At 31.2% G+C, this 27,941-nt stretch overlaps 3 protein-coding genes across 4 annotated transcripts; all 3 read left to right on the top strand.

The window, feature by feature from the left end:
• Positions 1 to 132: 132 nt before the first annotated feature.
• LOC110671517 (G-type lectin S-receptor-like serine/threonine-protein kinase SD3-1) lies at positions 133 to 2,984 on the top strand. The gene has a single exon (XM_021833999.2). It carries the CDS (start codon positions 328 to 330, stop codon positions 2,767 to 2,769), a length of 2,442 nt encoding a protein of 813 aa, XP_021689691.2. The 5' UTR covers positions 133 to 327; the 3' UTR covers positions 2,770 to 2,984.
• Positions 2,985 to 5,583: 2,599 nt separating this feature from the next.
• Positions 5,584 to 9,480, top strand: LOC110671525 (protochlorophyllide-dependent translocon component 52, chloroplastic-like). Its single transcript, XM_058136828.1, has 7 exons — positions 5,584 to 6,159; positions 6,944 to 7,131; positions 7,472 to 7,557; positions 7,656 to 7,840; positions 8,217 to 8,405; positions 8,836 to 9,023; positions 9,111 to 9,480. The coding sequence occupies exons 1-7, from the start codon at positions 5,629 to 5,631 to the stop codon at positions 9,364 to 9,366; spliced, it is 1,623 nt and encodes a 540-aa protein (XP_057992811.1). The 5' UTR covers positions 5,584 to 5,628; the 3' UTR covers positions 9,367 to 9,480.
• Positions 9,481 to 10,168: 688 nt separating this feature from the next.
• On the top strand, positions 10,169 to 15,012 carry LOC110671516 (protochlorophyllide-dependent translocon component 52, chloroplastic). Of its 2 annotated transcripts, none has more exons than XM_058136684.1 (7): positions 10,169 to 10,791; positions 10,880 to 11,067; positions 13,099 to 13,189; positions 13,298 to 13,507; positions 13,618 to 13,818; positions 13,936 to 14,120; positions 14,653 to 15,012. In XM_058136684.1, the coding sequence occupies exons 1-7, from the start codon at positions 10,234 to 10,236 to the stop codon at positions 14,906 to 14,908; spliced, it is 1,689 nt and encodes a 562-aa protein (XP_057992667.1). In that variant the 5' UTR covers positions 10,169 to 10,233; the 3' UTR covers positions 14,909 to 15,012. The 2 variants fall into 2 exon arrangements, with proteins under 2 accessions (XP_057992667.1, XP_057992666.1); XM_058136683.1 differs by having other exon boundaries at positions 13,615 to 13,818.
• The last annotated feature ends 12,929 nt before the right edge of the window (positions 15,013 to 27,941 follow it).

The following is a 27,941-nucleotide window of genomic DNA, read 5'->3' as shown; positions in this document are numbered from 1 at the left end:
GTATAAATATTAAAATTTTAAATTTAACCTACATATAGATATTAATTTTCTTTTCATATCATACAGTAAAAAAAAAATAAAAAAATTCATTTTAATATAGAACCTTTTTTTTTTAATTACAAATAAGTTAAAACTTTGGCGAACCAATCTTCAGAAGCAGCAAACCAAACATATGGTGACAGAAAACGCTACAGAAATCTCCAAAGTCCACAAAAAGTTGTAGGTTGATGATGACTATTCAAGATTCAAATTCAGACACTTCTAACCCACCTGAGTACCTAACTGCTGCGACCTTGTGAGACTGCGTTCTAAGCTTTTGCGGCTGAAATGTGGGTGGCCTCGCCTAGAGAGCCGGATTTTGAGATACCCATCAAGCATTTTCAAGGTAAGCCAAACCGATTCCGGTTTAGCTCTGTTTTGGCTGTTGTTTTGTCTCTGTGTTTTGTTTCTTGTGGCTTTTGTGATGAGCCGGCTATGTTATCAGCGCCTCTTGGTTTTGAGATTTCTGGGTTTGATAGAACTAGGACTTGGGTGTCTCAAAATGGTGTCTTCGCATTTGGATTCTTGGAGTGTTGTCAGAAAGATGATGATGGATTTCTTGTGGGTGTCAGGTATAATTTAGGGGATAAAACTGTAAATATACCTGTATGGGCTGTTGGTGGTGGTCTTAGAGTGTCTATGAACTCCACAATCAAACTTTCTATGGATGGAAGGCTGGTTTTGTTTGAAAACCCTAGTGGTTTAATTGTTTGGAGCAGTAGCACTTCTAGTTTAGGTGTTAAAAAGGCTACTCTTTTAAATAATGGGAACTTAGTTCTTGTGGGCAATGGAGATAGAGTGCTGTGGGAAAGTTTTCATAGCCCAACGAGCACTCTCCTTCCTGGCCAGTCTCTGCTTTTTCCTCAAACACTAAGAGCTCCTTCAACGAAGTCAATTTCTAGTTACTATAACTTTGTGATTCGGCGCTCTGGAGAGCTTGCCCTTGTGTGGGAGAACAATGTGACATATTGGAGGAGTCATTTGAGCTTTTCTAGTAGTATTACTATTAAGGAAGCAAGATTTGATGCAGATGGGTTTTTGAGGCTAATAGATGGTACTAATAGAACTGTTTGGTCGACATCAAGCAATGATTTCAAAGACCCTTCTGTCACTTTGAGGCATCTTAGGATGGATTCTGACGGGAACTTGAGAATATATTCATGGGACAATGTGCTTCATGATTGGAAAATAGCGTGGCAAGCAGTTGGTAACCAATGTGATGTGTTCGGTTCTTGTGGTTTGTATGGATTATGCGGGTTTAATTCAACAGGACCTGTCTGTGATTGTCTTTACCAGGATTCATCGAACTGGGGAGCTTCCCTTGTCACAATGGATTCAGGTGGTTTTGGATGCAAGAAGATGGTGGATTTGAGCAACTGCAAGATGAATACAAGCATGCTGGATATGAAGCAGTCAGTTTTATATGGGCTTTATCCACCTCAAGATGTTCATATGATGCTAAATGAGAAAAAGTGCAAAGAATACTGCTCTAATGACCCTACCTGCATTGCAGCAACTTCAAAAAATGATGGTTCAGGTATATGTACAATCAAACGAACTAGCTTTATTAGTGGGTATAGGAACCCTTCTGTTCCTGCTACTTCATTCTTAAAAGTGTGTTTGGTCCCTCAGGCTGTTTCAGCTCAACAATCTGATCCTCATTTTAACCCCAAGCCAATTCCTACATTGTCTAAAGGATTCATTGACCGTGAAGGGGACAACAAGAAGTTTGTGGGAGCTGTTGCCTTGATAGTTTTCGTTACAGTCTCAGGTTTGCTGACCTTTGAGACATTTGTGTTTTGGTTTGTGTACCGTAGACGGAAAATTAAGGCTCAGGCAAGAATTCCCTTTAGCAAGGATGCTCAAATGAATGCTCATTACAGTGTACTTATCAGGTTATCCTTTGAAGAGATAAAAGAGCTAACTGGCAATTTTGCAGATCAACTCGGCCCCACTGTTTATAAGGGTGTACTTCCTAACAAAAGGCCAGTTATTGCTAAGAAGCTGAATGATGCAACTGCAAATGAGAAGGATTTCCGAGTGGCAGTCTCTACCTTAGGGGAAATGCACCACCGGAATCTTGTGTCATTAAAGGGTTTCTGTTTTGAGGCAAATCACAGGTTTTTATTATACGACTATGTTCACAATGGCTCTCTAGATAATTGGCTCTTCAACATGGAGCAAGGCCAGAATGATGGGAATTGGCAACAGAGGTTTGACATTGCTCTTGGAGTTGCAAGAGCCCTTGCTTATTTGCACTCAGAGTGTCAGGTATGTGTAGCTCATGGGAACTTGAAGCTCGAAAATGTCTTGCTTGATGAGAAGTTGGCCCCTAAGCTCACTGATTTTGGACTTAGAAGCTTACTCCAAAAGGAGGCAGCTTCCTCTTCGGAGTCGCCAGCAGAGAGAGATATCTACATGTTTGGGGAGATGCTGTTGCAAATTGTGACACATAGAAGAGATATTTTGAGTAACAGTCTGCAACATTTAACTGACAGTATGGATGAAAAACTGAACTTGGAGGATTGCACGGATTCTGAAGGAATATCAAGAGTAATGAGGATTGCCTTGTGGTGCATGCAAAATCAACCATTTCTGCGACCTTCTATTGTTGAAGTGGTTAAGGTATTAGAAGGTACACTTTCTGTAGATAGGCCTCCATTCTCTTTCACTCTTAGACAAGATCAGATGGATGAAGCTGCTTTAAGTGAGATTCAAGTAGGCTACTAGACTGAAGTTAACTTTGATTAGAAAGATATGCAAATTTTAACTAGTTTTATTTTCTGCATAGCAAGGTCTAAGCAAAATTGTCCGATGCACATGGGAGTTCAAATTTTTTTGTAAAATTGTACCCCAGATATGCATGAATTTCTATAATATGTATTAAATCTTTAATGTAAAGACTGGCCTTCATTGTGAAATGGCTAATCCATCGCTTAGAACTATTTTGACTATCTAGATGTTATTGCTCAAGTTTCTTGTGCGGATGAGAGTAATGAGGAAAGGGATATTAGTTTGCAGATCCTTAACAGATGTCGTCTTTTTCTTGTATAATTCTCGAGTCTTGAATGAGTTTTTATTTTCCTACACGGCATGCGCTTCACAATCATGCTAGTCTTGCATTCTAATTGTGATTGAAAGTTTGAATTGAAAATGTATCTTACTGTCTTGATTTATTACATAAAGTTCTTGTAAATGTGATTTATTTTATTTAGGAATAAAGAAGAGAGACAAAACAATAAACTATTTTGTAAGGTGTTTGGTTTGACTTATAAGTCGATCAAATCTACTTACAAGTAGAAACTTATAACTAAATAGCATTTAGTTATAATTAAACAGCATTTAGTTTGGCTTATAAGTTAAAAAAAAAAAATTTAAAATAAGTCAAAAGTCATAAATAAAGATATCTTCCTTACTTATCTACTTATTTTAAAATTACTTTTTAACTAAATAAAATATTATATTATCCTAATAATTTTTTAAAATATCAACATTATCTTCATTTTAACAACTACAACATTTAATTACATATCATTTTTTATAATTTTAATAAATTAAATTAATTTTAATTACCTTTTAATCAAACACTTAAATTATTTAAAAGTTATTTTTAAATAATTTTACAAAACAATTTAATTACTTATTTTTAATTTGACTAATAAGTTAAAAAATATATTTTAAATCAAAAGTTAAATTACTCAAACCAATCGCCCTCTTATTCTCTATTTTTTAAAGCCAAACTAAATTGGTTTTTAATATTAATAACAATAGTACTTTAGTCATTTCATTCAAATTTAATTATTAATTAACAAAACAATGTGTTGATAAAATGAATTGGATTTAACTTCAGGACAACTCGTCAAAAAAGAATATATCAAGTTGTGTATGAAACATTTTTTCTAATATCCAATTGATGTAGAGCTCGATATCATTGCTTAAGCATATAATTGCACATCTAGAATTTGAAGTTCGCAAAAATAAATATTTGCAAGTCGTCTAACATCAAAACTAAATTTTTATAAGTTTTAGTCTTTCATTTGGTATTTAATTACGTCACAAGAATATTTTAGTACCTCATCTTTTGATTTTTTTTATAGGTATAAATTAATTTTATTTGAAAGTTCAACAACTATAATATTGCCAAGTGTTGGGAAAATTACTAGATTCTTTTTTTTAAATAATTTTCTCTTTGTGAGAATTATAATAATTATTATTTTTTAAATTGCAAAAAAAAATTGAGCATATTTATTTGTGTAAAATAATTTTTTTATTTTTTTACAAAAGTTAAATTTTTATTTTTATAGAAAATTAAAAAATTTTTGAAAAATATAAAAATTTTTTAGTAGTAAAAATTGTAATTTAAAAATTAAAAAATACACATCTTTCATTATTAAAGTAAATCATTATAAAATATATTTAAAAGTTTATTGTACTTTAAAATTTTTTTATCTATTTATTTTATAATAGCATAATTACTTTTATTGTTTTAAATTAATATTTTTACCAACAATTATTCGTTAATTATAAAAAAGTGTAATATAATTATTGTTATAGAAAAGTTAATATTTCCAATTTAAAAAGTAATTGAAAAGCATGAATATTAATTTTTATTGTTTTTCATTATAAAAAAAAATTCAATTTTCAAAATAAAAAATAATAACTTTCTTATAATTTTTCTATAAAAAAAATAAATATTTATTTAAAAATGCATATTTACAATGATAAAAAAATATATATTATTATAAAATACATGCGTAATACAAATTAAAAGATTTAAAAGTAAATAATTTTCTGAATATATTTCATAATGATTTATTTTTAATTATAAAAGGTATAAATATCTATATTAAAATTTTGAATTAAAAAATTATTTTTGTCTTATTAATAGGAGAACAAATTATCTATATTTTTTATTACATTTTATAAAAATAAAAAAATTGTTAAAAAAAATAAAAATTATTTTTTAAGAATGAACATGCAATAAAGTTATTTTCAAATATAAATTAAATTTTAAAAATTGTAAAATTCATTTTCCAATATTTTCATTTAAAAAATAAGACATATTCATATGAAATTCTATTTTTTAATTTTTTAAAAAAGTTATTTCAAAAAATTCTCACAATTTTTTCACTTTTTGAAAGGATGCTTATAGAATGCAATGTAGGAATAAAAAAAGTCCCTGAAAAAAAATTCAACGTATTATGAAAAGGTCTATATTTCCTTTATCTCACAGAAATTAATAAATAATAAAAATCAAAATTATTAAAGAAAGTATGTTAACTATATTGAAAATTTATCCAAAAAAATTATTATGGATGGTTAAAAATTCTTTGAAAAGTATTTTTAAAATATTGTCCAAGAAATAAAGATATTATAATTAATTTCATATATATATATATATATATATATATATATATATATATATATATATATATATATATATATATATACACGCATATATATAGTTTATTTAGAGCCTCAAGTTCAGTGAGTGACTACCTTAGTAATAAGTTGCATTTCCAGCCTCATGTCCTTTTTACTCTCTTCCTTTCGCCCTATCCTCTGGCTTCAGCGCTAAAACAGTCAGCCATGGAAACCATTAGAACCTCCTCTATTCCATCATTTCACGTCCCAGCTTCACTCGACAGAACCCAATTCACCAAACCCAAATTCTTGAATTCCCAGTTTAATACATTACCAACTTCATCTTTCTCAAGAATTCATACGAACATATCAAAATTCAAGCTTTTCACCACCACATCATCACCATCCTCTGTTTCAACAGAATCCATTCAACCACCTGAGCCAGAGTTTGAAGCTGCTTCCCATGGAGAGAAGTTTGATTGGTATTCTCAGTGGTATCCAGTTATGCCAGTTTGTGATCTGGACAAGAGGGTGCCACATGCAAAGAAGGTGATGGGCCTTGATGTGGTGGTTTGGTGGGATAGGAATGAGAGTGCCTGGAAGGTATTTGATGATACTTGTCCTCATAGATTGGCCCCATTATCTGAAGGAAGAATTGATCAGTGGGGGAGGTTGCAGTGTGTTTACCATGGTTGGTGCTTCAATGGCTCTGGAGACTGCAAGTTCATCCCCCAAGCACCACTAGATGGTCCTCCTGTAAGAAATCCTTAACTTTAGTCTCCTCCTGTAAGAAATCCTTTACTTTAGTCTCCGTTCATTTTTCTCATGGCCTAAAACTATTTTTGATGTGACTTTTTTTTCCAATAATAGCATCACACACATTTTGCTTTTTTGGGTTTCAGTTATTCTTTTTCTTGGTTATATGTTAGACTATCATAGAGGAGATAAATGTTAAAAGGTTTTGTGCATCTATGGTGATTGGTGAAATTCAAGATTCTACTTGTTTCCTAGGTGATCAAATACAGCATTAGTCCATTAAGATTGAAGCATTATAGGTTGCCTTTTGTTGTCCATGTATCTGTAATTGATTGAACTTTTAAGCATGATCAATTTTACTTTCAATTGAGTAGGCCACCGGCCAAGCTACTGTACTAACTTGAACTGAAAAAAAAAAAATTGTTAACCTCGGAGCACAGCACAGGTGCAATTCGTTTAATTTGCTAAAACATTGAAAATGCTAAAAGAAGGCCTACAAAATGAAACTATGATAATCCTACTGGAAATTAACAAATATAGTAATCCATTTAGTAAAATAGTAGATAGTCATTGTCAATTTGTGATGATACAGACAATGCTATTTTTGAATTAAATTGTGTCCCCTAATGTTTACATAGATAAAGTAACCATTAAGGAAGATTGTTTAGGGTATAGCTCTTTTCATTTCTTCTTCTTGCAGCATTGGTTTATTATTATTTTATTATACATTCTCAGCACCTTGTCAAATATGGATTTTAATTGTCATTTCCATCAAATAATGCAGGTACACACATTCAAGAAAGCATGTGTAGCAGTTTATCCTAGTACAGTGCATCATGATATTGTGTGGTTTTGGCCTAACACTGATCCTCAATACAAAGATATAATTATGAAGAAAAAACCTCCCTCTATCCCAGAACTGGATGATCCATCATTCACAAAGTTAATGGGAAATAGAGATATTCCGTATGGGTAAGTGAAAATATCATCTGAGCTTATGTACATCTAAATTTCTGCTCGAACACATAATCTATTAATCTATGTTTCTTTCTGTCATACTGAATGTACTTCAGCCTATATGCCATTTATCCCATAGAGTGTGAGGCACATGTAACACTGAAAAAGACTTAGCTTCCACATAATATTTCTTATAGTTGACCTGATATCTATTTCAAGATGGGAATATTTCTCAACTGGATATTGGCATGAACTTGTTCCTTCTCTCTTTGAAAGAAAATTTATGAATACATCTAAGTAAGGTAAATTAAACTAATTTTTGCTGCATTTCTCTAAACTGTATTTGCATTTTCAGGTATGATGTCTTGGTTGAAAATCTTATGGATCCCGCTCATGTCCCCTATGCACATTATGGAATAATGCGAACAAGAAAACCCCAAGGTGGATAACAACTTTTGGATAAGCCTTACTTTAAGTCATTATATTCCTTTCTCTTTATGCGTAGAGTTTTTATGACTCAAACTAAAATTCCTTGACAGTGAAGGTTGATAGAGAAGGAGGAAGACCCATTGATTTGAGTGTCAAGAAACTAGACCGAGATGGTTTCACTGGAAAGATGGATTGGGGCAGTAGTAAATTTATAGCACCATGTATATTTTATGCTTATACTGAACCTGTGGCAGATCAAGGTAATGGAACTGTGTCTTCACCTCATACCAAAAAGGTGAGCATTATGTTGATGTGCATCATTATAATAAAAACATGGGATGATAGCATTCCACTTCACTAGAAAAATGACAGAAACATAGAAGTTTTTAATTTCTGAAGTCTAATAACCTGCTAAATCCATAGCAATCAGTAATTTTATGCATGAAAAATAAATGTAACAAGAAGTCACCAGAAATTAATTCTGCAGAGAATTTCTCTTTTAAATATTTGTAGCTGAGCAGACTCTGTGATATTATGGATAATGCCTGTCTGTTATGATATGAGTATATAAATAGGTTGTTACATTAGTCTTGTAAAAGATAACCGGACTTTCCTTACTTTTATTTGCTTTCATGTTCTTATCTTTGTCCATACAAAATTTCTGTGGGCAGCAACTGTCAACGCATCGGAGGATGGCTTTAATTTTTATTTGCATCCCAGTTAGTCCTGGCAATAGCAGATTGATATGGGTCTTTCCAAGAAACTTTGGAGTTTGGATTGATAAAATTGTTCCACGATGGGTGTTTCATGTGGGACAAAACCTGATTCTGGATTCTGATTTGTATCTTCTTCATGTGGAGGTGATTCCAATCTTCTTATGTTAAGAGAAGATAATTTTCTTTTGCATCTTGTGAGTTGATTGATTCTGGGAGCATATATTATTATGAAAAACTCATAGATTCAGTTTATTGAAAAAGTCAAAATAGGATGTCTTGTTTACGACCTTTCCTTTTCCATCTTTTGGTAAATCCTGGATGAACATATATTTGAATGGTCTTGCAACTTTACAATGTGGCATTACCCTGTCTAGTGTGCATTCTCTGTTCAATTATTCATCAGTCCATTGGAATTTTTTAACATATTTATAATGCGAAGGTTTTTTGTCTCTTCTGTTTACTTTAAAGTATTTAAGCTTTATTTTGGAAACTGTTAAACTAAGATATTTCAGTTTTGGTATACCATATTCTTTAGTCTGTATCATATCAAGTGACTTCTGAATTCTAATTGCAGGAGCGTAAGATCATGGATGTTGGCCCTGCCAATTGGCAAAAGGCTTGTTTTGTGCCAACCAAGTCAGATGCCCTTGTGGTCGGTTTCAGAAGATGGTTGAACAAGTATGCTGGTGGTCAAGTTGATTGGAGAGGAAAGTATAGTGGGGCTCTTCCACCAACTCCTCCTAGAGAACAGCTGATGGACAGGTAATGACTTATACAACTAGAGTCAAGTTTTACATATTCATTTGCATGAACTTAATTCTTTTTATAAATTTGGAAATAAATTTTCAGGTACTGGTCCCATGTCGTAAACTGTCGCAGCTGCAATTCAGCACATAAGGTTCTTAGTGCTCTTGAGGTCATTCTGCAAGTAATTTCCCTAGTTTCAATTGGTATTGTTGCTGCAGCCAAAGAAAGTGTCATCTCAGCGGCTGCTAGAACTACACTGGTTACAATGGCAGTAGTATGCTTTGCAGCTTCAAGATGGTTGTCTCACTTCATCTACAAAACCTTCCATTACCATGACTATAATCATGCTCTTCGCTGAAATATTTACTTACAACTAGGCATTGAAAGTACTGTATTAGGCAAATGTTGGTATGACACATCTATGTATATATAGTACAGATTTGAAATCAATTCCAATGGGTGAAATTCTGCAGTTTTAGGCCAAATGACAGCGCAACAATGGAGGCTGCTGCATTGTAGTTTGTACACAAGCAAAAGTTCAAGAATCAATTTTGTTTAACCTTACTGAAAAACATCCTGTGTCAAGGAGACAATTTGGTCATAAAGAACATCGTCAAAATGAACCCGTGAGACAGAAAAAAAGAAAAAGGAACATCAAATGCAGGTTTTGTAGATCATAATGGAATATAATAGAATAAATTTCTAATTTATTGTTCTATTGTATTTTAATAAGATAATATCATCTTCCAGGAGGAGAAATAAGTGCATGCTTGGATGCACCAAAATAAAAATTTTAAAAATAATAAAGATAAATCTGCAATACGCATATCAACGCCTAATTAAATTGTAATTGGAATGGAAGGAACTAATATCAAGGTACCAAAATTCTACGCAACTATCACAATTCCAAGCGACTAGTTATCAAATACCCAAATTCTAAACCACTTAAGAGTTAATGCTAGCTAGGACTTGAATCATACAAATGCAAATTCTCATCCCCCTATTTATCATGAAAATTAAAACCCAATGGAAAATTGTTGAAGATCTTTGAAAATTCAGGTTATAGTTGAAAATTAAGAAATTTGAAGGTCAAGAAAAAAAATGCAAATGTTCCAGAAAAAAATAATCATAAATTAATTGCTCCGTACTGGAGTTCGCTTATTCTGTTTTTTACCACAAAAAATGTAGCAAACTTATCCACTCGAAGAATAATTGCAGAACTGAAATGCATTTTTCAGTTCTCACTTCCACAAGCAATAAAATGGAAGCTCTCAAAGGTTCCTTGATCCCTTCACTTCAAATCCCATCAACACCAACCACACTCCACAAAACCCAATTCTTGAATTTTCAGTTCTGTCCAATACCCACTTCATTTCTCAAATCAATTAAAAGAAACACATCAAGATCAAAGCTTTTCACCACATTATCATCATCTACAGTTTCAACAGAACCCATAGACCCAACAGATCCTCTGCTTGAAACTGATAGCCAAGAAGAGAAATTTGATTGGTTTTCTCAGTGGTATCCAGTTATGCCAGTATGTGATCTAGACAAGAGAGTGCCACATGCAAAGAGAGTGATAGGTTTTGATGTGGTTGTGTGGTGGGATAGGAATGAGGGTTCATGGAAAGTGTTTGATGATACATGTCCTCATAGATTGGCACCATTATCTGAAGGAAGGATTGATCAGTGGGGGAGATTGCAATGTGTGTACCATGGTTGGTGTTTCAATGGCTCTGGGGACTGCAAATTTATTCCTCAGGCACCCCCAGATGGCCCTCCGGTATGACACCTTAATTTTTCCCTATTTATTTTTCAGTGCCTTGATTGCTGATTTTTAACCGATCTCCATGTCATTATCATTTATCCAGGTCCATACATTCAAGAAAGCATGTGTTGCTGCTTATCCATGTACCGTGCAGAATGGCATATTGTGGTTTTGGCCAAACAGCAATCCTGAATACAAAGATATCCTTTCAAAGAAAAAACCCCCATATATTCCAGAACTGGATGATCCATCATACGTCAAACCAATGGCAAATAGAGACTTTCCTTTTGGGTATGCAAGATATGATATGTCACTCCTGATTCTTTCCTAGTCAAATTATCATTCTTTTATAACAGAGATTAGGACTGATTTCTATGTTCCTGTATGCATATACTACTCAAATTGACTGCATGACATAAGTAATCCTAGGCACATATAATTTAAAGATCCAAGACAGTTGTTTAATTGTATTAGTTTTATAGTTGCAATGGCTATTATCTGCGGAAAGAATAGGATAGAAGTTGTCTTCTGCAAATGGCAAATTAATTGCTTCTGTTATCTTTTGCTTAGAATTTCCACAAATGTACTACAAAATCTGACTAAAAAACTTGATACGGTGTGTCCGCAAGTGCACGGGTCACAGTAGTATAGTTTTAAAAATTGATATCGATCCCACAGGGAATTGTGCTTAAATTGGAAATAAAAGTATAAGCAAATTAGAATGACAAAAATTAAAAGATATTAAAAATAAAATCTAAAAATTAAAATTAAGACAAAAATTAAAGATGTAAAATGAAATTTGGGATTAAAATTGGTATTTAAGGAATTAATGCTAAATCAAACAATTAACTAAAATTAATTAAACTAGATTACCAAAAATTAATTTGAAATTTCTATTTATGAAATTAAGAAGAATTAAATCTAAAAAAAAAAAAATAAATAAAGTAATTCTAGATATTGGATTTAAATTGGAATTAAATTTAAATTGCTATTTATGAGATTTGGAGGATTTAAATCTAAATTCAATGAAAATTAAATTGATTCTAGAGATTGGATTTTCAATATTGTTTGCATGTGATTTTTCCCTAATTTAGCCAAACACATGAGAATTGCAATTTTGAGGGAAATCAATTCTTAAATTTTTGAAACCTTTTTCAAGCATCTCAAAATTGGTTTTCATTAAATCAAACCCTGTTTTCACGGTATTTCAAATCTAACAAAAACCCAATTAATGCTCTAATTGATTTTTGGAAAGTTCCCCTTAATCTTCTTAGCTTATTTCTAACACCAAGAAAATAAAGTTTATTGCAAGATTATCCATCCCCAATATTCACTTTTCAGTCCATCTATTAAGGATTAAAACTTAACTTAATGAGGGCCCATTCATCAAGCAAGGAAATAAGCACACAAGCAATAAATCAAAATATAACAATCTTCATTTAAATGGCTAAATCAGTTCAAAACCACAAAACAAATCAATATTTACAAACCCATCTCTAGAATCTCAATAAACTACTCACAAATCATTGTTTAAACATAAACCCAAATGAAGAAATGAAGAAATAATGGAAATGTAAGCTTAAAGGGGTAGAAAAACCCAGCAGATTTGCAGCAGGATCTCTGCAGAAAAGTGCAGAAACGTGATCCTTGCTGCTGCTGGAAGAAGATGCAGAAGATGCTCCTCCCTTTCCCTCTTTCTATCTTTCTAAAAATGCCTTCCTTGCTCTCTATGGAAAGAAAGTGATAAAGGGCACTTTATATAGGCAAGGGGACTGTTCTAGAATGGGTAAAAGGGGGAAGGATCCAGAAAAGGTGAGGTAAAAAGCTGGAGTAACGGAAATGCCACGTCAACAATTTTCCAGTAAAAACGACATAAGCCGAGTCGGTTGTGTCGCGGGTTGTGTCGTTCTCGGTGTGAATATCTGACGATCGACACAACCTTCGACATAAGCTAATTTGGTTGTGCTGCAGGTTGTGTCGCTCTCGGCCATTTTTAACTCAACTTCAAAATTTTTGCATTTCGACTTTAATCTCCTCCAAATGGCTATTCTGATCAAAATTCATCAAATTTCTCCAGATTTAACCTACAAAGCAAATAAATTCAAAAATTAAACTAAGAAACGTGAAAATTGTAAAATTGACTAAATATATACTAATATCTATAATAATGGCTATGAACAAGGGTAAATTATGTGCAAAAATTACTCCTAAATGATGATCTAAAATGCATGCATCAACTTCAAGGACACATGGAAATCTCTTCTCTATTTCTATCAATCTGCACCCAATTCATTCAGATGTAAACTAAATGGTCATTTTCAGGTATGAAATCTTGATTGAAAATCTAATGGACCCTTCTCATGTCCCTTATGCACATTTTAAACTGCTGCCAAATCCACCATCCAAGAACAGATAAGAACTTCTAAATTAATTCTACCTTTTGTTTGGCATTGTATTCCATTTTGGTTTATAGTTATATGCAACATTTTGTTTTATATAATTGACACTATGTTATTTCACAGTTAAGCTTGATAGAGAAGGAGGAGCACCAATTGATATCAGCATTGAAAAGTTGGACAAAAATGGTTTTCAAGCTACTCGATACGGTGGGAATAGCAGATTTATGGCACCTTGTACATATTATTCTGCTGTTAGTCTTCCCACTTCCGTGAATCCAGGTAATGTATCAGATCAAGGTAATGAATCAGTGTCATCAGCTGGAAACAATATGGTAAGACATTCTTTCAACTCCATTTTTTTCCCATTTTAGATTTTATCATATGCAACTTCAGATTTATTTGTCTGTGTCTTTACTTCCAATCCTGTTGGTTGGTTCAGCAGCCATCATCAAATTCAAATGTGCCACAACAAAGAGGGCTTCTTGTTTTTTACTGTGTTCCAGTTAGTCCTGGTAGAAGCAGATTGATATTTATATTCCCAAGAAATTTTGGAGTTTGGATTGACAAAATCATTCCAAGATGGGTGTTTCATGTGAGACAAAATCTGGTTCTCGATTCAGATTTATATCTTCTTCACATAGAGGTAATAGTATCGCTGTAGTAAAAATATTTGTCTGTTGCAAGAGTCAGCAACTCAATGGATGAATTGATGGAATATAAAATTATCTTTTAATCCATTTGGCTAGCTTGTTTTCTGTAGGAACGTAAGATAATGGATGCTGGCTCGTCCAATTGGCAAAAGGCTTGTTTTGTGCCAACAAAGTCAGATGCTCAAGTGGTTGCTTTCAGAAAGTGGTTAAAGAAATACTCAGATGGTCAAATTAACTGGGGAGAAAAGTTCAGTGGACTTCCCCCATCTCCTTCAAAAGAGCAACTAATGGACAGGTAATTACTGAGTAGACTTAGAGCTTCAACTTTTAACCATTTTTTGGCTTTTGAATGAGATAACAGCTTCTTTTGCAGTGTCGTAAGGAAGATATTTTTTGCAAAAATTGCCTTCTTAATAGATTCAACAAAAAGATTTTTATGCTTGGTGTCGGTGTACTAATATCGGAGCTTTATTGTAAAATTTTTCCTTTATAGTCCGTGAGATTAGCTATAGAATGTGGAATAGCTCTTTCCATTTCCCTCACCCCTGAAATCAAGATTTGAGCTTGAGACCTCACACTAGAGGTCCGAACTTTCATACCATTAGGCTGTCCCCATTTGGTGACATTATTGTGTTGAATTGGTGACAATTGCTGGAAAAGAAATGAAACTTGGATCTTTTTACAGACATAGGAAAAGTATGCATCAAGTTGACACTTTATGATCAGAAAAATGAACTTCTGTAAAAATGTTTCATTTAAATAGAAAGAACTTGGTTCATGAACAAGTAGATTGAGCACATTTGAAGTTTCTGCATCTGGTTTTTCAGGTATTGGTCACATGTAGTGAACTGCAGCAGTTGCCGCGTTGCATACAAGGGTCTCAATGCACTTGAGGTTGTTCTGCAGGTCGTGTCCATTGTTTCAATCGGAATTGTTGCTGCAACCAAGCAAACTGGGATGTCTGCAGTTACTAGAACTACACTTGTCTTGATGGCAGTACTATTCTTTGCAGCTTCAAGATGGCTGGCTCACTTCATTTACAAGAATTTTCATTTTCATGACTACAACCATGCCCTTCTCTGAATCATTGTTTCACACAGTCCTCAACATTGGGAACTCTTGTATTACACCCAGATGGTCAAACAAATTTTCAAAAAATGCTATTTAAAATAATATTTTTTCTAAAATACTATGTAAGTTGGATAAGACCCTAAAGTTTTTTAATAGAAACCAACTGGATTTTGATAATTTAGTAAAGTCAGACCAAATTCCACTGAACCTAATCTGTGAAGCAGGGAAATGGCCACCCTTTCTTGGCACAAAGGTTTTAGAAAGCTGATTAGTTGAGCCCAAAACTGTGGCAGTGAAGCCAATAAAATGCATTTATTTTGGATGTATGAAAGTATTTTATAATTGTATTTTATTGCTCAAATGATTCAATTGAACATAAAATAAAAATTGTGCATTAAGTTGAATAAAATAGAACATGAAGGGCTCAATTGCATATTTAGCAGAAGTACAGGGGCCTTTATGCGCATTTAGCAGGAGAAAAATGGACCATCGCCTGAATTTATTACCAGACACATAAATGAAGTCAAAACCTGGGGATGGGGCTCAACTCAAAGCCGGCGAAAGATAGACATACGTCGCCGTCTTGCTTTAAGTCTGATGATTTTACAATTAATTTTCGTCGTACTACTTCAGAATGCTTAATCGGCGACTAGATGCTCATTGCCTGTGGGCTTAAAACTTCAATGCCTGCCAGACAAGGTGAGAGACTAATGCCATCGCTGTCATGTTGCATGCCTCGTGCTAAACATGAAACTAGTTGGTTGATTAATTTAAATTAAAATAATTAAAATTTAATGTTAATCGAATTACGTTAAAGTATGAATTAAGCTGAACTGAATTTAAATATTTATTTAATTTATTAATTTAAATTTATTTTGTTGGGTCTTATGTATTATAAATTTCATAAATTATATATTACATTATATTATATAAAAGTCCATAGAATAAATAAAAGTCCATTATACATTCAAAAATCAATTGATTTGATTTGTAACACTTAAAAATATGAAAATTATCATTTAAAGGAAGAAAACGTTCTGTAACATATGATATCAATCACACACACATATATACAACTATAAAATCGTACCACTCGAATCTACGACTCATTGATTTAAAAATAAAAAATAAAAAATGACACCCATTGTTTTTTTTTTTTTAATTTATCACGACTTTATTTTTTTTTTTTTAAGAAGCTTAAGCCAATTGATATAATTTGTTTTGTTATGAGATGATATTTCTATACAATGCTTCTTGTGAAGACGATGTCATATCAATTACCCAACAAAACAAATTAAGCGAAGCATTTTCTTCATGAGTTTGCGTTTTTGCATTTTCTTGGTTTTGGTGGCTGCTGCTGCTGCTACCTGGTTATAAGGGCAATCTTCCATTCTCTCTTGAAACTGGGTTAGTTAGTTTTCTTTTCATATATATATATATATATATATATATATATATATATATATATATATATATATATTAGCTATTGATTCATGTTTGTTTTGCTAGAAAATATTTTCTTATTCAATTTATGTTTTGATGTACACCTAATTTTTAATATTTTAATGTAATTATTTGATCTAAAGCAATATTAACTATTCATCAATAAAATAATTAAAAAAGTTTAATAAGATAGTGATAGGGAAAAAAAATAACTTTTACTCCTTTTTGGAAGTAGTAAAAAATAATAGAATGCAGTGAAAGTAAATTAATTAGAATATATATTTATATCTAATAACTCTGCTTAAGTAGTTTGCACTTCGCCGGTCTCAAGCCCGGATAAAGGATGAAGGTTGCAGTAGGTGACAACCAGCGTAAAAATTTAGTCACACCTTATGATATGAATTCAAATGATATAAACGTTGGGGCGTTATCTACTTACGACGCACTATATCGGAGCCAGGGTGTAGTAAGAAACATGCAAGAGTGTAGGGCGTTCACCGAAAGCGACGTGCCATGCCAGCGCCCGGGTGTGGTGTTAAGTGAGCAAGGGTTCCCACATCATGGATGGGTGTGGGTAAAGAAGTTAGTCCATAGGACATATAGTAGAACAGATAATGGAACAGAACACAAGGTAGATATAGAAAACAATAGAAGATATCATAGAAGGAGATCAATTAGGAAGGAACAGGATACGAGGAAGATCAATGTTGGTACTTGGAATATTGGATCACTTATAGGAAAATTAATGGAGCTTGTGGATACCTTAGAAAGGAGAATGGTGAATATTAATTGCATTCAGGAGACTAAATGAGTAGAAAAGAAAAGCAAGAAAGTGGGTAATTCATGATACAAACTGTGGTTTACCGGAAATGAGAGAAACAAGAATGGAGTAGGCATAATCATAGACAGGACATTGAAAGACGCTGTAATAACTGTGAAAAGAGTATGAGATAGAATTATACTAGTAAAGCTAGTGCTAGAAGGAGAAACAATAAATGTAGTTAGTGCTCATGCCCCACAAATAGGACTAGATAGTGAGAGTAAACAAAGGTTTTAGAAAGATATGGATGATTTAATGCAAAGCATACCGAATAAAGAGAATGTTTTCATTGGTGGAGATTTGAATGGACATGTAGGAAGTGATAGACAATGTTATGAGAATATTCATGGAGATTTTGGTTTGGCAGTCGAAATGGATTTTGCTATGGCATACGACCTAATATTAGCAAATACCTACTTCATAAAAAGAGAGTCACATTTAGTGACTTTCAAAAGTGGGCAACATATAAGCCAAATCGACTTTCTCTTAACCAGGAAGACAAATAGAGCTCTATGCAAGGATTACAAGGTCATTCAAGGAGAGACTTTAACAAGTCAACATCGGTTAGTGGTCTTGTATAACACCCCTAATTTTTTTAAATTTATTATTTTTGGGTAATTATTGATATTTTATTTTATTTGAATTTTAGGAAATTATTCGAAATTTTTCGAATTTTTGAAATTGAGTTCGATTTTTTGAAAATAAAAACTTCGATGATTTTTAAAAATTAATTTAAAGACCACGTGGCAAAACTAAAAATATTTTTAGAGTCTACAAATTTTTCTGAGTTTTCTAGAATTTTTTCAAAATTTTTGGGCCTCATTTTCGGTCCCAAGGCAGAGTAAAAATTCAAAATTTTGTATCCTGAATCGAACTGGCCGAATCGAACCGGACCGGATCGGATCGGTCGAATCGGACCAACTCCTTCTTCCTTTTTCTTTCCCCCGCGTGCGTCCTGACCTCTCTCTTCCTCTCTCCCATTTTCTCTCTCCTCTCACCTCCTACTCGCCGCAAGCAACGCTGTGGCGACGGCGACGCTGCAAGACCGCTGCCTTCTCTGGCGATCCGGCCACTGATTGGGCCGGGTCTTGTGTCTAAACCCATCTACACCTCGAGAGCTTTCCATAGATACCAAGAATACCAAAATCCATTGAGCGGTTTGTCTAATTTTTGTCCGGGAAGTTTTAGCCCATTTTGACTTTTGGGCCAGATTTTTCACAAACCGTAAACCCCACGAGAAAACTGAGAGTACCAAAGCGCTCCACTCATCGAGAGCTTTGCGGGAATATAAATTTAAAAATTTTCAGACACCGTTTTTTGGTGGGTCCCACGAAACTTCGTAGTGTTTGTCCGAGCATTAAATGAGCTTAGAAAATTTCATAAAATTTATGTACTAGCCCCCATGTTGTGGGCTTCGTGTAGATATCTTCAATTCACGGAAATTCGACAGTTGTCCGGGTCTGTGAATTTCCGACCAAACAGACTGGCTACCGAAAAGGGTCTCCGAATTAGATCGAGATTTTGGCTACCCCACCATTGTCAAATGTCCCGAGCGCGTCTCCAGAGTCGGAATCGGCATAGATAAACCCGAACCTTGCTTTTTCATAATTTTCTAGTGCTTAAATGGGATTAAAAATTCATAAAATATTCGTAATAGCTCAGAAAATTATGATTCTTTTTGCAATAGCCTAGTAATGTTGCTAAGGACCCGGGGCAAAGTTTTAGAATTTTTAGAGCTTATTTGGGTAGTTTTTGCAAAAATGATCAATTATAAGGATTAAACTATAAATTTACATATTGTGATTGAGGACTGTTTGGATGGGTGCAGGAGGGGCTGTGTGATGTGATTGAGTTGTGAGTGTATGAATTGTGAATATAGAAGTGCGTTTTGGGCCCTTTTGCAGGTTGGGTAGGTCCTAGGTATAGGGGAGACTCTGCCGGATTTTCGACACGACTTATGACGTATTTGGTCTTTTCTTAGTTTGTATTGAGTTAAATTTATTAAATGATTGTAATAAAAATTGTCAGGTGAGTCGGGACAGCCTTCTTCCTCCGCCCAGCCGTAACATTGACCGCTGTCAAGTCTATAAGTAAAATATTAATTTTAATTGTAATTTCACTATTATTATATGTTCAAGCATTTTCATACATCACTTATATGTATATATCTATGTAGTTAAACTCTAGGCACATTTTATGTTGCATTCACAACTGTTAAAGTGCCATGGATGTTGTTGTGGTAATTTGGAGCAGTGTGCGTGCGTTGGCGTGCTTGTGATGTGGTGTTGGCTATGGATAGGACGGGTAGTCACGGCTTGAGATCTTCACTGGGACCCGGTCCTTCGGAGTAGTCACGGCTTGAGTTCTTCGCTGGGGCCCCGATTTGGTTTATTAAGCGAAAGTCCGGCTTTAGTTCTTTGCTGGCACAGGTTGGATTTAAGAGAGCTGTAGAGGGGATCAGCTTACATATATTATGATTGATATTACTGGGTGTGTGAGTGCTCCAAATTACCTTTTTGCTGTTATGATGTGAAAATATTACTGACGTTGCATTTCACTCTACAAGGTGCATTAGCTTTAGATGGTTATAGAGATTATGGTTAAAATTGATATTTTACTCTCTGAGTCGAACGCTCACTCCTGTTCAATATTTTTCCAGGCCACAGAGGATATTTTTGAGGTTAACCTGCTTTTCTCGCTTGCAAGTCGTTTATTAATATTTGTATAAACCTATTAACTCTTAGAATTTCAGCATGTGTTAGAAATATTTATTTGATTTGGGTCTGTAATGTAAATTGTTATTTTGGACCTGTAAATTTATTATTTTATGCATGTTTGATGGATTGGATGAGGGAGCTGAGCTCCCATTTATTTTTATGACATTTGAGTATGTGGAGGGTGAGCTGAGCTCCCCAATTAATTATATATTTTGTTTACAGGTCGGGTGAGTCAAAAACTCCCCATTGAAAGGTCCACTTTATGGCCGGACTCTGTCCTGTTGATTTCTTGAAATTGGGCCCAAATGGGCCTTAGATTTGGGTTAAGGAATAGTTAGGCTTACCACGGGCCTCGGGGGCTTTAGGCTGGCCCAGGTCCTAGTGCCGGTCCGGCCCATAGGTTGGGTCGTGACATCTTGGATGTCAAGTTTAGAAATAATTCAAGTAAGGTCAGAAGAAATAGTGTAGCTCGAACAAAGTGGTGGGAGTTCAAATGAGTAAAGCAAGTGAAGTTCAAAAATGAGCTTCTCGAGTTCGAAGCATGGAAGCTGGATATGGAGGCCATTGATATGTGGATACAGATGACATCAAAGATTAGAGAAGTAGCTAGAAAAGTACTTTGAGAATCTAAAGGACATGGACCACCCTCAAAAGAGAGATGGTGGTGGAATGGGGAAGTACAAAAGGCAGTGAAGAGAAAAAGGGAATGGTATAAGAAATTACCTAAATGTGATAATAATGAGGCATATGAACAGTACAAGATAGCAAAGAAAGAGGCAAAAAAGGCAGTTAGTCAAGCAAAAGCACAGGCCTTTGAAAAGTTATATGAGAAACTTGGAACTAAAGAATGAGAGAAAGATATTTATAGATTAGCAAGGAGGAGAGAAAGGAAATGTCAAGATCTCAATCAAGTTAGGCGCATTAAGGATAAAGAAGAAAAAGTGTTAGTGAAAGATGAGGACATTAAAGAAAGATGGAGAAATTATTTTAACGATCTCTTTAATAATAGTCAAAACGGTAATAGCGTGAATATAGACTATAGAATAATAGAAAAGAATGTGAATTATACTAGAAGGATTAGATCTTTAGAAGTAAAGGAAGTACTTAAGAGAATGAAAGTGGGTAAAGCCTGTGGACCTAATGGAATACCAATTGAAGTGTGGAAGTGTTTGGGAGATATGGGAGTGGCATGGTTAACTAAATTATTTAATAAGATTCTAAACTAAAAAAAAATGCCTGATGAATGGAGGAGAAGTATTTTAGTACCTATTTTTAAAAATAAGGGAGACATACAGAGTTGCTCAAACTATAGGGGAATTAAACTCATGAGTCATACTATGAAGTTGTGAGAGAGAGTTGTGAAGCATCGATTAAGTCATGATACTTCTATCTCTCTCAATCAATTTGGCTTCATGCCCGGTCGTTCAACTATGGAAGTGATCTTTTTCATTATAAGCTTGATGGAGAAATATAGAGATGTGAAAAAAGATCTATACATAATTTTTATTGATTTAGAAAAGGCTTATGATAGTGTTCTAAGAGATGTCTTATGGAGTGTGTTAGAACAAAAGAGGGTATCTATTAAGTACATACAAATGTTGAAAGATATGTATGAAGGAGCAACTACTATTGTGCGCACAGTGGGAGGGAACACAAGAGATTTTTCGATCTCAATTGGATTACACCAAGGATCAGCTATAAGCTCTTACCTTTTTACATTAGTTTTACATGAATTGACGAAATATATACAAGAGAGTATTCCTTAGTACATGATGTTTGCGGATGATATTGTTCTGATAAATAAAACGCGAGAAGGAGTCAATAGAAAACTAGAGCTTTGGAGAAGTTTTTCTAGAGTTAAAGGGCTTTAAGTTAAGTGAAACGAAGACAGAATACATGTATTGCAAGTTTAGTGAAGGCAAAACTGGTGATAGGGAAGGAGTTCGTTTGGATGGAGTGGTACTATCTCAAAGTAATCATTTTAAATATCTCGGCTCAGTCCTTCAAGTAGATGGGGGATGTGAGAAGGATGTTAGTCATAGGATTAAAGCCGGATGGTTGAAGTGGAGACGTGCCACGGGAGTTTTATGTGATCGCAAGATTCCCAATAAGTTGAAAGGAAAATTTTACCTTACAGACATACGACCGGCTATGTTATATGGTAGTGAGTGTTGGGCACTGAAGGAGTTATATGCGTCTAAGATAAGAGTTGCAGAGATGAGAATATTAAGATGGATGAGTGGTCATACTATACTAGATAAAGTCCATAATGAGAGTATTAGAGAAAAGGTAGGAGTGGTGCCAATTGAGGATAAGTTGAGAGAATGGAGATTTAGATGGTTTGGTCATGTGAAGCGTAGACATACGTAGGCTCCAGTTAGATAAGTAGAGCACATTAGGTTAGAGGATAGAAAGAAAAGAATGATTAGACCTAAATTGACTTTGAGAATAGTAGTACAATATGACCTATAAGCATTACACATTTCTGAGGATTTAACCCAAAATCGTTTAGAGTGGAGAAAACGAATCCATATAGCCGATCCCAAATTTTTTAAATAAAGACTTAGTTGAGTTGAGTTGAATTGAGGTATATTTATATCTAATAATTTTTTATTGTATTAAAATATAGCATTAAAAAAATAATTATTGTTTGTGTAGGTGTGTGGGTGTGAATGAGGAGAAGCCGCAACTATTTTACTATTTTGTGGAGTCTCGGAGAGGTCCTTCAACTGACCCAATCTTGTTTTGGATTAGTGGGGGTCCTGGTTGCTGTAGTCTATGGGCCTTCTTCTATGAGAATGGTGTTTCAGTTTTTATATTAAAAAAAATTATATAAAAAAAAAAGAAAATAAATAGATGGCAAATAAGGCTGGTTATTCGATTCTATTCTCAACTATTAAAATTAGATTAATAAAATTATTATATTTTAGAAATTAAATTGATATGAATGAAAATTGAATCAAATCGAACTATTCTATTTCGTTTTGATTCCGTTCGAACCAATCAATTTTTGAGTTTTAATGGGTTTTAAAATTTAGACTTTATTTTCAAGTTATTTGATATGATTTTAATATTCATTTAAATTTAATAGTCATTAATCAATGAAATTAAATAATTAATATATATAAAATTACATATAATTCATAAATTATCTATAAAAATAAATCAATTTAAAAATTAATAAAATAATTCATTTCGGTTTAGTTTAATCAGTTTTTTTTTCTCTCCAAAATCAAACCGAACTGAAATAATCGAAATTTTTATAATGTAAAACTGAATTGAACTGAATTATCTTAAAAATTAAACTGAATTATCGAATTAAGATAGTTTAATTTGATTTATTCGATTCAAACCGAATAGTGCCCACCATAATGACAAATTGATTGTTATGTTAGGTCCCTTGAATTTTGATTTGAGCTACAAATTTGATGGAACATTGCCACAACTTATTGATAATGAGTACGCTCGGACCAAAGGTGATATGCATAATTTGATTTTATGGCAAATAGAGGCTATTGATTATTTGCAGCAAAACATGAATGTTTTTTTTTTTTTTTTAATGTGATGGTTTTGTAGTTCATGAACATATTATATTTAGATGGACCTATTGGCACTGGGTTTCTGACCCAACTACCCAAGATAACAACACAAACAACTTCATCTTTGCATCCAACCTCAATAAATTTATTCATAAGGTATGTACCTATACTCCATCCCATTTAGTTCTATTAAAAAATTATATATAATTTTAAAATTATGTATTCTATTAAATGGTAAATATCATTATTTCGCAATATAAATTATAATTGCTATAATTAATTAATTAATTGATTACATATATAATTGCATTAATAATTATATTTAAAACACTCAATTAATTGAATGTTGTTGCAGCTAATCGGCAATATAAATACAGCACACATTTTGGACCCAGCCTGCAGATATTCAATCATACCATCTGGTGATACAAATCTTCATTCATCTTCTGATGCTCCTCCCATGCCATGGTGCCGGGTACTTTCAACATAAACTGTTTAAGTTTTAGTTTTGCAGGGCTCCAAGTCGAAACGATTCCAATACCAGGCAGCTAAAGCTTATCGGGTATCGTAAAATGGTTAGTAAGATCAATTTTGTTTGCTTTTTATTAGAAATATAATCACGAGGTGGCCAACATCTGGGTGAATCTTGGGGGTGTGAAGAAAGCTCTTCAAGTTCAGGAGGTAATGAAGTGTATTCTCATCAATAATAATAATAATAATAATCTTTGATGATTAACAGGGAACAACGGCCACCCGATGGCAACCGTGTAATACAACAGTGGATAGTGTAAATTACGATAAAGATTTGAAGAGTGTTGGCTTCATATCACAAAAATCTCAGTTAACACCAACATCACAGGTATAATCATGAGCTAACTGACTGATCAGATTCATTTTTTAATTAGTTTACCATTATATCGAGGCTTCATTGATAGTTTTTAAGAGTTTATTATTAATATTTACTCTATTCTTTAGATTATTTTTGGGGACTATTTAAGAATTTATACTGCTTTTATCATTCCATCCTGGTTATTACGAGCTTTATTTTCTCATGATTGACAGTGGTGATCATGACATGGACATTGGCTGGGACCTGGTTGAGAGCTGGAGAGTTTGGTCTGTTCAAAATGAAACTGCAGGGTAATTATCATTATTATTAAGGATAATGATTGTATTGAAATATATCTAATTAACAATGTTTTGCTTAAATTTGTTGTACGGATACACAAGAAAGTTTGAAAATGGCAATTTCAGTCTAACATATGCGACTGTGAAAGTAAGGAAAAAAAAATTAAAACCTTATTTAAAAATAATTTATTTTCATGTTGATTAATTGTTTAATTCATCATCCATTTTAATATGATTGTCATGCTTCAATTTATAATCACTCAATTTTAATTTATATTTCAATAAATTCATTGTTATTAGATTTTAAAATTCTAATTATATTTTCAGGGAGGAGGACACTTAACTCCCAAGTACGCTCCCATGGAATGCTATTACATGCTTTTTAATTGGACTTCTGCTCTCTCTCTCTCTCTCTCAAAACCCAATTCTTGGAGGCTACTAATAGACAGGAATCTGGTGTATTTAGTAGCATGATCTATGTATATTATATATAAATATATGAGAGAAAGGGAGAACATTAACTTTGTCTAAATTACTTTTTATTCTTAAAATTAATTAATTTTAAATTTTATATAAATTTTAAATTTTAAATTTTAGCATTTATATAAGTTTAAAATTCTTAATCTACTTATACCTAACTTCAATTAAATATAAAATTTTATAAAATATAATTAACTAAAATAAGAAATTTATAAATAAAACACAAAAATTATTATTAATCTATCTATTATTTAAAAAAAATAAAAAATGTATTTATAATGACAAATAAATAATTCATAACCAATAATGTATATTAAATATAATAACATAATCTAATTCATATAAATTTATCACTAATACTATTAGAGACAAACAAATAATCACCAATAATTTTAGCAATTAATGCCTCTTAACATTATCATCCCTAATCTTTTAATGATAGAAAATATGTCGTTAAATTCTTTATAATGCAAATTCTACAATATTTTATATTGTTACTAATAATTTTTAGTGACGAAATGTTTGCCACTAAATGATTAATAATTTCATTTTTCAATATTACAACAATTAATACAAATTAAAATTCTAATATTATTTTAATAATAATCTACTTATACTAAAAAATATATTATAATTCTTAATCCTATAAGTATTATTGAAAATTGTTAATTTATTTTAATAAAATTAATAAATATATATAATTATTGTTAAAATTAACTATATAATTAATATAATTAAAAAATTAAATAAAAATTTAGCATTAACTACATATTAAAATTAAGAATATGATTTTTGATCTAATTCAAATAGATAAACCACATTATTAGTTATAAATTGATAACTTTTTTTAATTATTTATATTGAAAAAAATATAACTTTAATCAAACTTAAAATTTATTTTTACATATAAACAAATTTCATTTATTTTATTTTTATTAATAATAAAAATAAATAATTTTATATTCTCAAATAATTATGCAATACAATAATTTAAAAAATAATTTCTATTGAAAAATTATTTTAGTTGTATTTCAATTTTGACTAATTTAAGTAAATAGAATAAAACTAGCACTAATTTTATAATTTTAATAAAATCAACTAAAATTTTAAATAAAATTAAAAAATTGCTTAGAATTTTTTCATTGATTACTCTATTTTCAAATTAATTTTATTATTTACCCAATAAAATGTTATAATTTATAAATATATTAAAAATTTTAAAAACTATTCATAAAAAAATATTCATTATTTTGATAAATAATTGTTTAAAATGAAAATAAATTTTAATTTTATATTAAAATATAATAGAAAATAATAATATCAAAGTTAAATACTTTTTATCTATTTATATAATTCTATATTATTATTTAATGGTTAAATGACTAAAAAAATAAAAACCTTTATAAATTTCTTTAATTTTAACCAAACCTTTTAATTTTATCAATTTAATCTCAAATTTTGATATTAATTTCAATTTTAGCAATTAGCCTAATTGGATTATTTAATTGATAAAAGTAATTTAAATATTTACATAAATTATTAATATTAGCCAATCTTTTTATTTTTACATCAATTTTAACAATTATTCTCAAATTGATAAAAAATATTATTTCAATTAATTTATCTATTATTTTAAAAATTATAATTATATTTATTATTATTTATTCATATTTTATTTTAATATTTGATTTTTTTCTTTTTTTTTTCCTTAAAGTTTAGATAAAATGGTAGGAAATATGTGAATTAAAGTTAAAAGTAAAAAGAAACAAAGAAAAAAAAATTTAGATAATAATGTGAGATATATTATTCATTTATTTTTTTTATCAATGTGAAATTTGTTAAATTAATAAAATTATTAAAATTATTGAATATATTAATAAAATTAAAAGAAGCAGCTAAAATTAATAATAAATAAAAAATTTTGAATTGTTTTTTTAATTAGTGAATTAATTATTTTTAATTAAATTTATTATTAAAATTGAAAATGTTTGGAAAAATTTATAATTAAATTAATATAATTAAAAGTTTTGACTAAAATTGATGATTGACATAAAGATTTTTATTTTTTTTTTTCTGTTTTTTAACCTAATTTAATTATATAAAAATATAAGTATTTAGAATTATATTAAAGAATAAAATTAATATATGATATATAATTATAACTATATATTTTTAAATTATATAATTTAACTTTTCATCAATATATTTACCTCATATATATATATATATATATATATATATATATATATATATATATATATATATATATATATATATATATATATATTAAATACTTCAATATTTTATAATTTTTAATTTAAATTACATATAATATATTATATGTAAATTAATAAATAATAAAAATTCATTCAATAATGAACCTAATTTTTTTACTTATAGTGTTGAATTCTTTTTCTAATAAAATATGAATGGAATAATCTACAAAATAATCAAATTATCTTATAAAATTTTAATTTATGATAAATAATAATTAATATATTAAAATCTTAGTCTTATTGTAAATCTTATTTTAAAAAATATTTATATATATCAAATTCCTAGCTCATAAACAATTTTGTTAATGGTAAATGATAATATATAGTTTAAAGGCTTAATATTAAAAAATATATTTTTTAAAATTTTTATAATTATAGCTAATTATTTTTGTTATTTAAAAAATACAAAAAATGATTTTATAAAAAATTGTTAGTTCTAAAATTTTTATTGCAATAAGATAAAGTCAAGTAATAAAACACATATTTTTTTACTTTACAATTTTTATTTTAAATAGTCTATAATAACTTTATTTATTTTTACCTTTCAATCTTTATTTTAAATAGACTATAATAATTTTATTAAAAAAATTAAAACTATTTTGAAAATAACTTTTAATAAATAATAAATTTTAATTTATAAAA

Source organism: Hevea brasiliensis, chromosome 15 (assembly GCF_030052815.1).
Source record: "Hevea brasiliensis isolate MT/VB/25A 57/8 chromosome 15, ASM3005281v1, whole genome shotgun sequence".
Lineage (NCBI taxonomy): Eukaryota > Viridiplantae > Streptophyta > Magnoliopsida > Malpighiales > Euphorbiaceae > Hevea > Hevea brasiliensis.
Note: the sequence above shows the minus strand (reverse complement) of the source record. Positions and strands in the feature narration are given on the sequence as shown.